The sequence below is a fragment of the Podarcis gaigeae genome, assembly GCF_964106915.1.
Source record: "Podarcis gaigeae genome assembly, chromosome: 2".
Lineage (NCBI taxonomy): Eukaryota > Metazoa > Chordata > Lepidosauria > Squamata > Lacertidae > Podarcis > Podarcis gaigeae.
The window spans coordinates 82,658,553-82,675,850 of record NC_139679.1 but is presented as its reverse complement, the minus strand read 5'-3'; the positions used below and the strand labels follow the sequence as shown (position 1 = coordinate 82,675,850).

At 39.7% G+C, this 17,298-nt stretch overlaps 1 protein-coding gene across 4 annotated transcripts in view; it reads right to left on the bottom strand.

The window, feature by feature from the left end:
• The window catches only part of CACNA2D3 (calcium voltage-gated channel auxiliary subunit alpha2delta 3), a 497,583-nt gene that overhangs the window by 266,301 nt on the left and 213,984 nt on the right, over nucleotides 1–17,298 (bottom strand). For all 4 annotated transcript variants that reach the window (XR_014561264.1, XM_083726996.1, XM_083726997.1 and 1 more), the window contains exon 9: nucleotides 12,458–12,532. Coding sequence is in view for 3 of the 4 variants with exons in the window: in XM_083726996.1 (XP_083583122.1) it covers nucleotides 12,458–12,532 (75 nt within the window). In the remaining variant the exon portion in view is untranslated. The remainder of the gene's footprint in view (nucleotides 1–12,457; nucleotides 12,533–17,298) is intronic.

The following is a 17,298-nucleotide window of genomic DNA, read 5'->3' as shown; positions in this document are numbered from 1 at the left end:
GTCTAAAGAATGCACAGTGTTGTCTCCACAGAGAATGGAATTCAGTGGACTCCTGTACAGGAAGACATGGCGGCTGTCTGGTCACAAACTTCTATTGTCAACCGTGGAAAGGGGAGAACTAGGAGGAAGGGAGAACAAGGAAGGAATGGAATACTGCTCAAGATGGCTAGTCCAAACAAAGTAGAAAGACAAAGCTTCCTCAGAGCTCCAGAAGGTAGGGCCTAGGTGTGGCCTCACAAGAGACTAGTGGCATCTGAAGTACAAAATGGAGGTTGCTGCTACCTGCACTGTCCTAGGCAAACAAGACACAATGCTCAAAGTCAGCAGATTGCATACAAACAACCATCACCAACAGGTGGCATAGACAAGAGGTACTATGAATACAGCACAGGCTCTGGCCCATAAAAGTTTTAACACAATCCGTTTGTTAGTCTTTAAGGTGCCACAACGCTCTGTTGCTTCAGATGCAACAAATACAACCATGCCTATGGAACTCAAGATACTTGCAGTAGGATGAATTTTATTTCATATTTGTTTTGCCTGATGTATCTTTTTATGTTCTTTTAAATGACTGAAAATGCTCAGTATGCAACAGCCCTTTCTAAAAACCTGCAATTTTTTTTAATTTACACACACGAAAATATATATGAAAATGTAGCCTTTAGATTTAATAAGGAAAAGAGTGGCACACTGTTAAATAGGGTTCCATCAAAGGAAATTGTATGCACTAATTCCTACTATGAGTTATTTTTCTAAATTTTCTCTATGAAGCATTTTTTCCTGCTCTTTAGTGAAATAATGCATTCACATGGTTTAGTAGATGAAAAAATATTATGAAACTTTCATAAGTTAAGAAGGAAAAAAATCCCTGCTTAAGGCAATTTTGAAGCATATGTTGCTGCTGCAAAACTAGGCAGGTTTTCCAATGCAATTAGTGTAGCTTAATGTTCATGGTGACCCAGTAAATATGGTTCACACAGCTCAATATTTCAAAACACCTAACGGCAAAATCTTGTTGATCTAAATAAGCAGTTAAGGCATAATGAATCTTGTAGCCAAGATTGTGGAATGTGTTTCACAGCACTTTGCTATTAAAATTTAAGCAAACGTTGAGAAATATGTCTATTCCAACATGTTTCATTTTAAATGCTAGTGACATTTTATCTTCTTAACTTAGAAAGCATATCATGAATATAAAATCTAGGGACCAGAACAGGGATGGAGGTGGGGTGGGGGGAGATCTTCAGATTTATAAAGCTATCTTGAGAGTTGGCTTCTGGTGATGATGTTACATTGCAAACCTCTGAACTATGTTACAAAGCTGAGAAAAGGCCAAGAGATTCCATGTTCCCTTAATGCATCTTGTCCCTTCTGAAGGCAAATTTCACTATCCTATTGCAACTACACACATCATTATGGGCACAGCTATTAACTGTAAAGCTAACTCAAGGCCAGCAAATGTGATGCACTCTAGGTGATGTTGGACTCCCATCAACCCAAAGGTAATGGTCAGGAATGATGGGAGTTGTAGTTCAGTACCATTTGGAGGGCAGTTATCCCTGGGATTAAAAATAAAATCTGCATAACCAAGGTTTGGACAGATTAACCTTCTAGTTCTTTGTTGGTTGGCATCTGTCTGTCATGAGACAAGGGAGGAGCACACCATTGCAGTCAAACTGTTGGAAGGTTGCAGCTCCTGCTGTAGCTGTAGAGACTGATGAGGAAAAGACATGTTTTGTTGCAGGTGGGGAAGAAGGTGTCCAGTTGTGTTGCTGCAGATGCACCATGGTGTTTCTTCTCTCTGCACTCCTCTCAGCAGTTATTCCTTCTCTGGTCACTGCTATGGATACACTACTTGAGTAGCTTTTCAAGCTGTTTCTCAAAATTCAAACTCACAAAGTGGTGTCCAAACCCTAGAAACTGTCGATGAAAACTCAAGGGAATGGCAAAGGCATCACAACGTGGACCCTTTGACTACACCAAAGTCCTGTGCACCATGGCATCTGCCTTGGCATTGCCACACCATTCAATCTCCAGCAGCGTTACAATTCTGGAAAGGCAGCAGGAATACTGGTGGCTTGGTGCATGAGATATAACACCATTTGCAGCTACAAGTAGTCCCTGTGCCTTGTATGAGCGGAGGGAAGGAATGTGATGCAACATTTCGGAACTGAAAACATAAGCAGACTTAAACTTTTGAATATTTCCAATGGGGAACAATAAACTTCCCTAATTAAAGATGGGAACAGTCTAACTCTCACCCACCTTGCACTTCTGAAACTGAAACCATGAATTAGACTGTACCGAAACGCACCTATGGGACAAATTAAAAAAGTGTTCCTTTAACATTAATAGGAAACAAGATGGGAAAACTTTTTAGCCTCTTCAGCATGAACGTTTCCCCAGTAGTACTTCTTTGGATTTTAAATTTTTAAGCTTGTAATAAGCCTTTCCCCATTATATTTATATGCTAACATGATGTTAAATAGACAGTGGCATGCATTAGAATAATCAACCAATTAATTTTCAAAAAAAAACACTGTGGGAAAACTTTGATTACAATCTGAAACAAACAGTGTACGATCAAAGAAAAACCACTACAAAAGTTGGCAAATAAATATTCACCAATGTAAACAGAATTTCACTGTGTGTACTCAGGAAATAAGCAAATTTATTTATTTATCTATTCCCCATCTACTATCCAAAGACCCTGGGACGGCTGACAGGATATCTTAAACACAACAAAATGGACAAGAGTTCTTCTTCTTCTTCTTCTTCTTCTTCTTCTTCTTCTTCTTCTTCTTCTTCTTCTTTGGCAATCACTCATAGCCGAGTAAGATTGTCTTCCATAAACATGGTTTTAACAATGAGTCCGTAAGTGACTGTGGAGGCCAATTCTGGACCCACACATCCTTCAACAGTGGGGACATTGGTTCCTGGGCGGGAGTTGATCATGGTGTGGATTTGCCAAGCGTGCCTTCCTTTTAGCACATTTCTCCCTTGCGTTCTGAGTTCGAGTGCCTTCAAAGTCCATGACATCTTTGGTAAAGGTTGTTCTCCAACTGGAGTACTCACAGGCCAGTGTTTCCCAGTTGTCAGTGTTTATACTACATTTTTTAAAATTTGCCTTGAGACAGTCTTTAAACCTCTTTTGTTGACCACCAGCATTACACATTTTGCTGCTGAGATTGCTCAAGGAAATGAACACCAGGATTTCTGGGGCTATATCCAAAGTTGCAGCTCTGAAGGCACAACAGACTTCTATGTTGGCCATAGAACTTCCTTTTTTTCTCTGTACGCTCCACTCCACCCCATCCCTGCCCCTCAAAATCAGCATCAGATTGGGGAACCCTCGGAGCAGATTTTGGCAACCTGCATGGGAGGGGAGGAAAACAGATGTTCCACAGTATGAGTGGAACTCTGTTCACACAGCATTGGCTACAACCCCTGTACTTTGATGCAACTTTGTAGTTTCCCACGGTTTCTGGATCCCAAATCAAAATTCTCAAGAACCTGGCACACATGTTTTTGCTGCTGCCTGCTAAAGGCCTCAGCAACAGTCCCTATCATTGCCACAGAAAGCTAATTTTCAACAGAAAGGGAACATATTTTATTAAGTAGGAGCAGGGAGAGTTGGTGTTGAGTCGTTTCAATATGAGGCTCAAATTTTGAGTAATTTGGATTTGGCCTATAATTAACTCTTGACTTCCAAACTGGGGAATTTCTTTTTCAAAATTCTCCAATTCTACACGTCAATTGTATTGCTAGCAGATACCTATTCATAACTGGGTTCCTGTTCTCAACTTGGCTCCAATAATTTGGAAGCCTGAAAACCCAGCCATATATATGTTTACTCAAAAGTAAGAGTATAAATCTCTTCTTCAGTTAGGTCGATGCAATAAGATTCCAGTTTGCTCCAGTCAGTTAAAGGAAAGTCTGGTAGGTGGCTGCAGGAAAAACTGGCGAAATTACCTCCGCTTCCTATTCATGGAAAACTTCTGTGAGTAAAGAGACGCAACTGGATATGACCCTGTGCTGATGAAATAAAATTCAACAGAAGGTTCACATTGCTGCAGAGAGAGGAAGGAACAACTTTTGTTATACTCTGAAATTTGATTGCATATTGCTATCCACCTTGGATGCTACCAAAAGATGGGATACATTCTTTTTAATAAAAAAATAAGGTAAAACAAACCTATGAGGACTGGGCACAACAAATGAGGAAAATGCTTTTATCGTGCCATAAATTGACTGGGCAATAGGAACACAAATGAGATAGCTGAACATTCTGTGTCATTATACCAGTTCAGCCAACCAGCATTATAGATCTCACTGCCACAGCTATAGTTGCAATATATATAGGGGTTGATTCCTAATTTCATTTATTATGTATCTATCACTGAGATGCTCTGTCAACTTAATTTCATCTGGAAGTATTTAGAATAATGTGTGTGAGAGAGAGCTTAATGTATAAAGCAAGAATGCAAATTGCGATACTGTTGCCGTAAATGTGGAGTTGCATTAAATCAGATAGTCATATAATTCCTAAGAGGTAGGAAATTGTAATATGGAGTTTCTCAGACATGAAAACCTCTTGGCCCAACTAAACACGTATTAAACCAGGCAATTGCACATGTTTGTAATTTTGCAGGAAAAGTACAGACAATGATAAAATACTGTCTGCACTATTTCCCACTTTGAAAAGAAAAAAAAGGGAATGTTTTACAAATTGATACACTGAAAGGCAAGACCAGCTTAATAACAAAACTATAATATAAACCAGACTGGTACTATGTAAGAGCAGAAATGTATGTTTTTACTGTTTAGCTTAAGGAGATGCAAATCCAGATTCCCGCATTATACTTAGGATGATTGCAAATTTCACCATACACTGAACTTTAGTTTTGAGTGAATATGGCAAGGTCAACCCACATGACCACTTTAGAGGTAGATGATTAACCACAGAATTGCTTTTCCCATAAATGTTTACATATCAAGGTAAGAATTCTTATGGATATGCCCCCACATTGCAAGACCACAAGCTACTAGATCCTAAGATCATGTCAGCTGGGATCCAAGGGGTGGTTGCGTACAGCTGCACTGCAGTGCTTCTGAGCCCCAGCTCTTCATAGAATCATAGAATCATAGAGTTGAAAGAGACCACAAGGGCCATCGAGTCCAACCCCCTGCCAAGCTTCTTCTGTCCAAGTTATTCCTGAAACTTGGAGGAGCTGGGGTATGAAGGGGGCAGAGATAAAACTCTCTCACACACATACACATTTGAATCCCATGTTTGTTAAGTTTTACAGCCATGGCAATTTGCCATATCACCAAAGAGGGGCACTTTGACATGACCATAAGGAAATTGATAGGAATATCCACTTGTGGCAACTGTTCTACATTAAAATGGAAATTTGAATCTGCCGTTCTTCTAGAGGGTAGTTCACATGGTTCCACAGTGTGTAGTTTCAGGCTTGTGTGAGCCCCAACCTCACACTACACATGGAGTATCACTAGGTGGCCTATCCCCATAGAAAGGCATAATCCATTGTGTGCCCCCTACACACACACTGTGTGCTTCTTGGTTTGCACATATGGGACACAGAAGTATATGTGTACACCCAGTGCTTTTTTTTCTAGAAAAATAGGTTCTGGTACTCACAATGAAGTTGTTACAGTAAGCACCACACTTTTTTAAAAAACAAAAAAGGGTGCTGGTACTGAGTACCCTTGAGTTCCTCCTCTCCCCCTCCCCCCAAAAAGCACTGTGTGCACCCCACTTTGCAAAGGATGTTCTATACACAATAAAAAGTAAGACATCACAAGCCTCCTCCAGCAAAATATTGGGAAATTCAATGAACCAGCCCAAGCACATTTATGGGAACCCTTTCAAATGGGACTGAGAAGCCAGCATAATAGAAATGCAAAACAAATTGACTGCATCAAATTATGGTACCTAATTTCAACTGGAAACTCAGTTGGTACCACATAGTTGCATATATTGCACACACCAGAAAGCATACACTATTCAAAACCAGTGTTTTATAATTATAACAGAAACAGAACATCTTAATAAAACATTTTGGAACTAGGTGGCCTGCTTCCTCCCCATAAATTTATTCTAGTGCATGCTGTTCATGTAAACATATCAAATACTTTAACATCACCCTGTCATATCTGACACTAACCTTGCCACTTAACTCAATTCATTAAAACACTTCATTTGATTCAGATGTTTCTGAAAACTCTCTTTGTCTATAAACTGACAAATGAACAGTCTCAACTAAAGTAGATACAATTTAAACTTTGTAAAAAAAAAAGCGCAACAACATGAATACTTACTGGAACAACTTTTTATTACAAAATGCCTGTAATTAAGATGGGTGGGGTGTATACAGAGTAGGAACTTATTTGTTGCATTGATCTGTGCAAGGAGCATAGAGAGAAATGTTGCATTGCAGGGCCAAATGAGATGTGATGTGGAAGATCCTAGACTGGATATCCTAACATTCCCCCTGCCCCCGCCTTTGGTTAAATACAGCTGTTGGCAGGCCATGGGTTATGGGTGGAAAACACTACTGAACCAGAACTATGATGCTGGAATTAATAAGGTGTGTGGGTGTATCTAAGCCTTTCCCAATTCTCTCAGAAGGTACTTTTAATTATGTGTGAGAAAAGTTGCCAGTCTATTCTTCATGTGTGGTTAATACGAGCAGAGGAAGGGGAAAGTTTAAGTCAGAAAAACTGTGCAAGAGCCAGAGTTAAGCCCTCCTCTTCCAGTGCAATGGTCCCAAGGTAAATTCTCCCTCCACCCATGATTGCTAACCCCCACCCACCCAATATCTAGAGAGTTTGCTCTCTTGAGGTTTGGCAGTCCACTCTCAGCAGTTGGTAATTTTTTCCCAAGCAGCATGTTGATGAAGAATTTTACCCTCACCCTTATGAGTGGACAGTAAAATGAAGAGGATACCAATTAAGATCCTACAAGATAAATAGAATCACAACTTTCATCTGGCCACTGAAAAATAGCTTAGATAAAAATGTATTGGAGTCTTGAAAATAGGACTAGCACCCCTTTCTCATGGATGATAAAGAGAAGGTTTTTGCTTATGCTCATTGGGCGGCATCCAATGCTGCTGTGGACTGTCTGCAGTCCCACAATTGGGACTCCCTCTGGAGCAGAGTTAAGGGAGGTGCAGCAGAGGGGAGGAGAAGGGGAAGGCCTACTGCATAACTGGAAGCCCACTGGTACAGCACAGAATGTTCTAGATTGATGAACTAATAACATACAATTAAAGACTACCTCTTGGCTGAGCTCTCCTTTAACTCAAACCCAGACAATAGTCTTTCTAGAACCTTTAGAAAATGACATCAACATGTTTTAGGAGCAACACAATCAGATGGGTGGGATACAAGCAAATAATAATAATAATAATAATAATAGACTGTCTAATTTTCAAGAGGAGAATTCTAATCTGGTTATAGCCAATATATTTCACTGGGACATTAGGGTGAAGGATGGGTAATAAATTATTATTATTATTATTAGTAGTAGTAGTAGTAGTAGTAGTAGTATTAATGCAGAGATATGTTGCCCTATATTTTAATAAACTTGGATTATGAATTGCTAAAGACTTTTGGAACTTCTGCTAGGTAGGTGTTATACCATGCTAAAATTTAACTGTCATCACCACTGCTCCTTTAGTCTTTCAAAACTATGTTAGGGCCCTGTTTATAGTATGGTATGGTATGGTATGGTATGGTATGGTATGGTTTAGTATTTTACAGTATAGTATAGTATCTTTACCCTTTGGCAAACATCTTTGTATGGTTTCAGAACACAATATATTTCATCCCTCTTTTCATCCCAAATAAGGCGGTAAAACTAGAAGATATTTTCCATCACAGGACACATGTTTTTACAAGAGGATGCTTCTGCAATTAATCTTCAGACTATTCAATAGTATAATTACTGTGGCACCAAGTACTAATTAATAAGTACATAATGGAATAAAATGGCATTAAGCAAGCTGTCAGTTTACCATTGCTTAACACCAGTTGGCAAAAGCAGCACATTCAATCTGTCAAAAATAATTCGGATCAACATGCAAACTGTAAAGCTAAGAATATGGTCTACATTTTTTTCTGTGGTATCTAAAAGAATGTTTTTTTAAAAAAAATCAGCCAAATCTTAAACGTGTGTGTGTGTGTGTGTGTGTGTGTGTGTATATATATATATATATATATATATTTGCTTTCGTAGATTTTCACGGGTACAGGAATGCAGGTTTTGGTGTCCTCGGGTGTCTTCCCGTGTAAAAGTTGGGGTGTCTAGGCGACGTTTCGACGAGGTCTCACTCGTCATCTTCAGGCTGGTGCTTTCGGCTTCTTGTTACTGGAACAGAGCGGGATCTCAATGTTTGAGTTCCTATAAATACTGTAGAGGGGGTGTGGTGTCTAGCCTCCAATGTTCTGGGCAGAGAGGAAGTTCCCAGGCTAGTGTGCCTTTTCTTCTTTTGTTCCTTAATTACTTGAGAGATACCTTGAGTGATCCAAAATCCAAAATAAAAGCCTCTCCTATCAGTGAAGAAATCCAGCTAAGAATCATCCCCAGAGAAAAATCATCCAGATGCCCCAAACTCTACGGCCTCCCCAAGATACACAAAGAAGGAACACCACTCAGACCAATAGTCAGCTCCATAGGCTCACCTCTACAAAATCTCGCTAAATTTCTCGCCAAGCAACTTCAGCCCTATGCAGAATCCATCTCTTCACACGTACCAAACTCCTTCCAGTTCATAGAAACAATAAAGAAGCAAAACCTACATCCTAATGACCTACTTGTGAGCTTCGATGTTGTATCTCTCTTCACACAAGTGCCCATTAATGAAGCCTTGACAGCTATTCAAAACAAATACAATCCCCCCGAATACATCTTGGACCTGACCAACCACTGCCTAACCAACACGTACTTCATCCACAATGGACAAAGATACAAACAGATAGAAGGAGCACCTATGGGATCACCCCTCTCACCGGTCATCGCAAACCTGTACATGGAACACTTTGAAACCAATGCTTTAGACAAGTCAGAACACAAACCCAAACTTTGGCTCAGATATGTTGACGACACCTTTGTAATTTGGCCACACGGGAAGGAAAAACTGGATAGCTTCCTCACACATCTCAACAACTTACACCCCAAAATACAATTCACTATGGAAATAGAAGCCAACAACCAACTTCCCTTCCTTGACGTCCTAATCTACAAAAAACCTGATGGCTCCCTAGGACACACTATCTACCGGAAAAAAACACACACCAACCGCTACTTACATGCACAATCACACCACCACCCTGCACAAATAAACTCCGTAGCCAAGACTCTCATCTCCAGAACCAAACGCCTGGCTGACAAAGACCACTTGACAACTGAGTTACAGAATCTCTCAAATGTGTTAATTGCCAATGGATACCAGCAAAACAGGATTAAGAAGCTAATCCAAAAGGAAACACCCCCCAAAAACCAAGACACAGAAGAAAACAATGGCATGGCCCTCCTTCCTTATATCAAGGGCACTACAGATAAAATTAGCAAAATCCTCCATAAACACAATATCAAAACAGCCTTTTGCACCAACCAAAAAATAGCCAATATCCTCAGAAACCCCAAGGATAAAATCCAGTTGGAAAACCAAGGGATCTATGAAATACCCTGCAAAGTCTGCCCAGCCACGTACATTGGACAAACAAACAGACGAATAAATGCACGTATCGCAGAACACAAGAATGCCGTCAAAAAAGAAGAAAAAACTTCCTCTCTTTTCCAACACATGAAAGAAACAGGACACGAAATTAATTTTGCAGATTCCAAATTGCTCTTTAACACGGAACATCACCACAAGAGAATAATCATGGAAGCCATCGAGATAGAGAAACACCCTCACAACATGAACAAGCGTGACGACACATCCCGCTTGCCAGACATCTGGAAATTAGCCCTCTCCACAAAAACTGACACCAGATCCAGAGGCACACAGAACGCCAACACCAATCAACCACACCAGACCCAAACCCAGACCCTCTCCACAGATGAATTACTGACACCATCCAGTAGCCAATCCATGGTGGCACCTCCGGATGCTGCACCCCCCTGCAATCCCTACACAGATCTGGCTGACACAAGCCACAAAACCACAGCTCGCCCCTATACACGAAGCCAAGCCAAAGCACAACTAAGTGCAATACAGCCATCTTCTCAGGAAAACTCTTCACAAAGTTCAAGAGGTCAAGACACAAAGACTTTAGCAACTAATCCACACCTAATGACCCACCTAAGTGGTACTCAGGATATCACTCAAGAAATCACTCAAGGTATCTCTCAAGTAATTAAGGAACAAAAGAAGAAAAGGCACACTAGCCTGGGAACTTCCTCTCTGCCCAGAACATTGGAGACTAGACACCACACCCCCTCTACAGTATTTATAGGAACTCAAACATTGAGATCCCGCTCTGTTCCAGTAACAAGAAGCCGAAAGCACCAGCCTGAAGATGACGAGTGAGACCTCGTCGAAACGTCGCCTAGACACCCCAACTTTTACACGGGAAGACACCCGAGGACACCAAAACCTGCACATATATATATATATATATATATATATATATATATATATATATATCTGTAACATCCGTAAAAGCAGAAAGAAGGAGACTGTATCACATGGTAAAACAACAATACCAGAAACAATACAGAATAAAGCATTAAGAAAGATACAAAATCATAGTGTTCTTAAAACTATACATGGGCCTAAAGTGCAGGGTTGTTTAAGAACAATTGTAAAATAAAGCCACAATATATCTAGATACATTTGCCATTACTACCCTCTTACTCATATTAATGGCATAAATTACAGCACATTGCTTTCCATGGAAATTTGCCTAATTCTATACAGTTTGGGTAATGTGAGAGACCTCTGCCAGTCAGAGCAGGCAATACTGGACTACATGGGCAAATGGTCTGAGAAGGCAGCTCCCTGTGTTTCTTAGAGTATCAGCAGAGCCTTCCCAGACGGTTCAGCTGAGGTAGCTTTTGACACTGCCAGCCCATACTGGAACCAACAGAGACCAACAACACCTTGCAAGATCAAACTTGTTGTTGAAGGAGTAACAACTTCACCTTGGGTTCAGTTCATACTGTAATGTTGCCACATGGGTGGTCATTTCAAACAGAAATGTGTGGTGGAGGGCCATTTGTGTGAAGCGACTTGGCTCTCCACATGCTTTGGGAGATTTCAACCACTTCACCACAAATCTCCACAATGCTTTCCAAAGACCATCTAGGGAAATGAAGCTAATGGCTCTTCTAGACTGCAGAAAAAAAGAATGAATTAATCAGAGATCTTTGTTTTGAGAGCCAAGAGTAGAGTCTGCAGCCCACTCTTGTTTAACCCTTTATTGGTCACATCTATTTGAGGTTCTTGTTGTCAACGGCCCTTTCTGCTTGGAGTGCCTACTTACTTTTATGTAAGCTCAAGTTTAGCTTCTCTCTTTTTTCCTTTGTGCCCAAAGAAAGGAATCCGTGAGCTTGAACATTTGTATCAGATTCCAACAACAGATGTCAGTTCCACCCAACTTTAATGCACCACACAGTCACCTAGTTTGCTGAAAGCCTCAAAACCATTCCTAGTCTCATTAGCTTCAGTTACGAAGACATCGGCTAAAATGTTCCCCGGCTGCCAAGTATTCCAGACCACTTCATGTGTATCTGATTGCCTGCACCACCCTTTACTTTGCTTACATTCTGATACTGAAAGCAATTATCTTCTGGCAGACTGGGTAAGTTCCTGGTAATATTGTTACAGCAATGAGCACAGTGAGGAGCTGTTTCTGGAAACACACAGTGAACAGATTAAGAAGAAAGCCTAAAAATTGGGTACTTGGTACTTTTATACCAAGTACGTAGACTAAAACTGGTTCAATAATAGACGGGAATTTTATGAAAGAACCAACAATACTTATTATATTGCTATGGTTGTCTGATGCAGATTCTATTTTAAGCAAGAAGTACACCCTGTATCATGGGACTTTTTTGTGTGGTCCTTATATGGAACTAACGGAGCAACATTTCCAGCCACTTTATAAAATGTTGTATTTCCCCACATAAAAAGCCAGGAACTCAGCCCCCTCAACACTGAAGAATTCCAAGGTTTCAGATGCTCCCCTGCCTTTGAAAGGAGAAATACGGAGCCCCTGAAGCTCATTCCTTGACCCGAAAGAGGCACACTTCAGTGATATCTCCACTGATCATATGCAGCCTCATCATACACCTGTCGTTTAAATGAGCAGAAGAACCATACGTTGCATCTAATCAAACAATGGGATTTCATCCATTAGGAAATCATGGTAGTCATCTCATGCATGGCCTTTGCTGTTTCATACAATTTCCATTATTTCTTACCTCTTTGTTGGCTCTGTCTGCTTGAACTAATGTTCCATTCAAGCAAGGTTCTACGTAGTGCAGTTCTTCATTGTACTATAGACAGCGGGTGGGAGGAAAAGGTTGGACATTTAATACAAGCCTTTGAAAGATCTAAGTTAATGAAAGCAAACAATGGAGAAGATTTATCTGGACACAAAACCAACATAAAAAGCAATGGATTCCTTTCAAACACGTAAGCTTTGTCTTTGCCTTATAGACTTTGTTTTTAAAAAGGATGGATCAGAAACTACCCCATCATGTATATTTGAATGTGCCATTCATGTCAGGCCCTGGCTGAAATGTGGATGATACTAGTTCTCTGCATCATGTGAGCAAACTCTTAACAAATATTTAAATCAGGGCACTGCCCATTGGTTTCTATTGTAGCTTTGCTTTTGTGAGTAGAGTTTATATTCACAGAAAAGGGTGGTCCTGCCTCCCCCTTTGCTCTACAGCCTGATGTCCCCTCTTGAAAATCTGCATCTGTGAGCGGGTTAACCCTTAGGAATGGTGTGGGATGCAGTGCAGGGAATATCAGGTGGAGAAGTTGGCAGAGTAGTTTAGTGGTATTTCATGCATTGTGACTTGCTGTTATTTTTATTGATTAGAGTTTAGTAATTCTTCATTGTAACTGATAAGTGTAACCTGTTTAATTATTATTTGCTGATATTGTTGAATATTGCTTTATTTGATATAAGTTGTTTATTTCAAAGTTATTGTGCCTTTTTGTATTGGATCAGATTGTTATTACTAATGTCTGCCTTTTTACTATTTAAAAAAAATTAATTCAATATTTTCTTGGTGTACAAATGCATGTCTATGTGAGGACCTGATTCTTGTCTCTTTTTTCAGGTTGTAAAGTCTTTACTACAGATCAGTTACATTTGTTACATTTGAACCAGACAGAGGGCCTTCTCGGTAGTGGTGCCCGCCCTGTGGAATGCCCTCCCTTCAGATGTGAAGGAAATAAGCAGTTCGATTGGGAGCTGCCAGAGTGGCTGGGGAAACTCAGCCAGATGGGCGGGGTATAAATAACAAATTATTATTATTATTATTATTATTATTATTATTATTATTATTATTATTATTATGTTATGAGACATTAATGGTGAGTACAGTATAAAGTCAGGGAAGAAGATTGAGTGAGTGTTAGAAGCCACCCAGAGTAGCTGCAGCAACCCAGCCAGTTGGGTGGGGTATAAATTTAAATAACAACAACAACAATTAAATTCTGCATTTTGTGAATGGAGGAGTAACGTAGGATCCAAGCGGGGGAGTTGGTGTATAAAAATTATCAATTAATCCTAAAAAAATTATGTGTCTCTCCACTTAATTTACATGGTAGCTGTGAGGACCTGATTCTTTTCCCATTCTGCACAGACACTGAGAGACAACAGAATCACAACCAGTAGGTGAAACAATCAGACATTTAGCCTAATTATCACATGAGAACGAAGACAGCGTTGCAAGAATTCATCTACAGGGGGGAGCAGGGTTAGTGAATTGCCTGAGAGCATCCTTGGTTTGTTGTGCTGTGCCTTCTCCTCAATTAAGCTAAGCACTCACTGGTTGCAATCTGCTCCATCTTGGACATCTGCCTCCATCACTCATATGGACAGTTCAATGCTCTCTGATAATCCTTAATTAATTACCCTGGCACACAGGCAAGGGTGTTTAATCTGGACCATGTCAACCATTACTGAATACTAATCTCCTATTAATAAAACAATCTGAATTCAGATGCTCATCCCTTTGGTGCAATCGTGTTTGGCGGCCACTTTCTGGATAACCCCATTTACTGAAATTGGGGATATTCTAATTTGTTTTAAAAATACCCATAGGTATTTTTAAGTTTTAAAGATATCCTGTTTGCAAAATATATTTCTTATATATCTTATGGTAGATTGGTTTGTGGACATCTTAGGATTCTGGAAGATTCTGAACCCAGTTAACATCCACACATCATTGTTCTCTATGTCTCTTTCATAAAAAGGACCTCTATTCTATACTGAAACACGTTGTGAAGACCATCATCTCTTTTAAATAAAAAATACAGATCAAAGAGGAGTTAACTCAACTGAACTTGGGGAGATTGTTCTTTTCAGGGGCCACCCAGAAAATAAAACTTTCCAAACCGCTCTTCAAACTCATCAAAGTTCAAAAAGCAGTTTGGGGATTTATTTATTTTAAGGGGGAATTAGAATGCACACAGCAGCTGCATTTGCGCTTCCTACATCAATTCCCCAAACTGCTTTTTGACTTTATGGGAGTGTAAATAGCAGTCTGTGGATTCTGTGGAGGTAGCTTGTGTGTGAAAAATAAACTTTAGGAAACAAAGCAAATGAATTCCAAAGAATATTGGCAAAGGGTCCTTTGAAGCACAGCTTAAGCCAGTTTCATATTCTACCCTTTAATGACTGCATTATTTTTCACTCCAGTCTTTACCATTCATCCCTTATTTTTTAAAATAAAATAATATTTCTGCAATTGTTAGCCTCTTTCACCTATAGTATATTTTTTTAAACCCTGCAAGGATATGGTCTTCAGTGCACACAAAAAAGTATATCCCACTATTTAGCATACAAGCTTCCAATGGGGCTAAATAAGGGACCACCAAATTTAAAGTTCAATAAAGAGCTTTGCTGTGTGACTAACATCCAGAATTGATGGCTGATGGAATTCCTGTGCCGTACAGTATTAGTCTGACCAGCCCACATTCTTTTTGCCTTAGTAACAGGATATTTCACTACAAACATCTTTATGGCACAGCATATTTCATTTATTTATTTTGCCATCGATTTCTGTAAATCACAGCATCGCATGGTTTTTTGGCCCTTTCCCTCTCATTTCTCTCATGCTTCACATCCAAGATCTCTGGCTTCTGCTCCTCTGCTGTCACCTCTGTGTTTCACCACATTCTGCTCCTGATCTGATAACTCCTCCATTCCCCAGCTTTATCTGTCTCCCTTGTCTCATGCAGTGGTCAAGCCACAATAAGAGTTAAAATTGTGCACATTGTGATAAAAACACAAGGCTTGGTATATACAAAGTATATATATTATTCAGACAATTCCCTTGTTCAGAGATGACAATGTCTCCACATAAAACCTCCAGTTTAAAAGATTTCCGGCAAAAAAATATGTCTGCCCAAGTCTCAGGCAATTGGCGTAGATAGTATGGGACAATTGACTCAATTTATGGGAAGTTTATATGTAGTCCATTTTCAATGTTACACAGGAAGCAGTCTTTAACACTGGTGCATTTAGCTTAGTATTGTCTTCATCAGCCTTCCACAACCTGGTGTCCTCCTCAAGATGTTGTTGGACTAAAACGCTTGTTGGTCTTGACGGCTGGGGCTGATGGGAATTCAAAACATCTGGCATCAGGTTGGAAAAGACTGGTCTTCACTGATAGCTGTTTTCCAGTTTCTGGCAGAAGTCTGATTACCCAGCCCTAGCTGAAGATACCAAGGATTACACCTGAGACCTTCTGCTTGTTAGCCATAACCTTTATCAATCAACTACAGCACCTTCCCTAGTTCATTTCCTATGACTATCCTTCTGCTCTGAAACAGGAAGGCAATTTGCAATCATCTCCTCCTTTCTGGGCACCTTCCACATAGTTTTTCTAGTTAGTACAGGACAATCCTGCATATATTAAAATGAGCAACTGTGATGGATCTCTAAGGTCAACCATATTGTCCTTCCTCCTCAAAATGATAAGACAATAATGCTGTTTTGAGGAAGTAATATTTTTCTCCTGCCATAAAAGTTGCTATGATACTGCTGAAAATCTTTAATTGAATTAAAATTTCCATCCTAGCCAGGGTGTTGTTAATTTAATGGCAAACTCATATTTCTATAAAAGCATTGTCCCCAGGTTTCAGCCCCAGATAGAATTAGCACTATGCTTTTTATGATAATATTGTTAATTTAACGCTTGACTTAGTACTTTACTTCAAAGCAGACTGGGAGAAAATCTCTATTTTTCTTACTACAGACATCTCTGTTCATGCACTGATGATCTGACCTTATATCTTAACTTAGGCCACACAAAATCAAGTGCATTGTTTAACAGTTCTTTTTGTAATTCAATCATCTAGTCCATCAATTTTAGATAGATTTTGCAATAACTTACCCATGAAAGCGACAATGATTTTTTTGGAACATTATCTTTTTATGTTTATACTCTGGAAAGGTCCGCATTGGACATTTGTGTGCCATTTATTCATGGGTATATTTAGAAACATAAATTATTAGAGGATGAAATGAAGCCAATACATATCAGGAAAATAACCCATTTATCTGTATCACTGAACTATTTTTCAGTATTCAATTACAATAATTTTAAGAGTTGATTAATTTTTTAATTATGATCATGTGTACTCGCATTGTTGATAATGAGAACTATAGACATAATTCTATGCATGGATGATTGAAAAGATAACCTAAACTATTGCTATGCAAGACAGAGAGATTTGGAGGGGGGGGGAGTTTCCCAAATTTATTATATAATGTGCTTGAAGACAGAAGGGATTTCAGAAAGTGAAAGCAGGCTGAGCATTTCTGAAAATCACACCTAAGGGGGCTCCATTGTACAAGGGGGATTTCAAGTGACAAAGAAGTAGCAGAGTGTCATTAAGGATCCAACGCCGACGGCCTTCTGGCGGTTCCCTCATTGCGAGAAGTGAGATTACAGGGAACCAGACAGAGGGCCTTCTCGGTAGTGGCGCCCGCCCTGTGGAATGCCTTCCCTTCATATGTGAAGGAAATAAGCAGCTATTCTATCTTTAAAATACATCTGAAGGCAGCCCTGTTTAG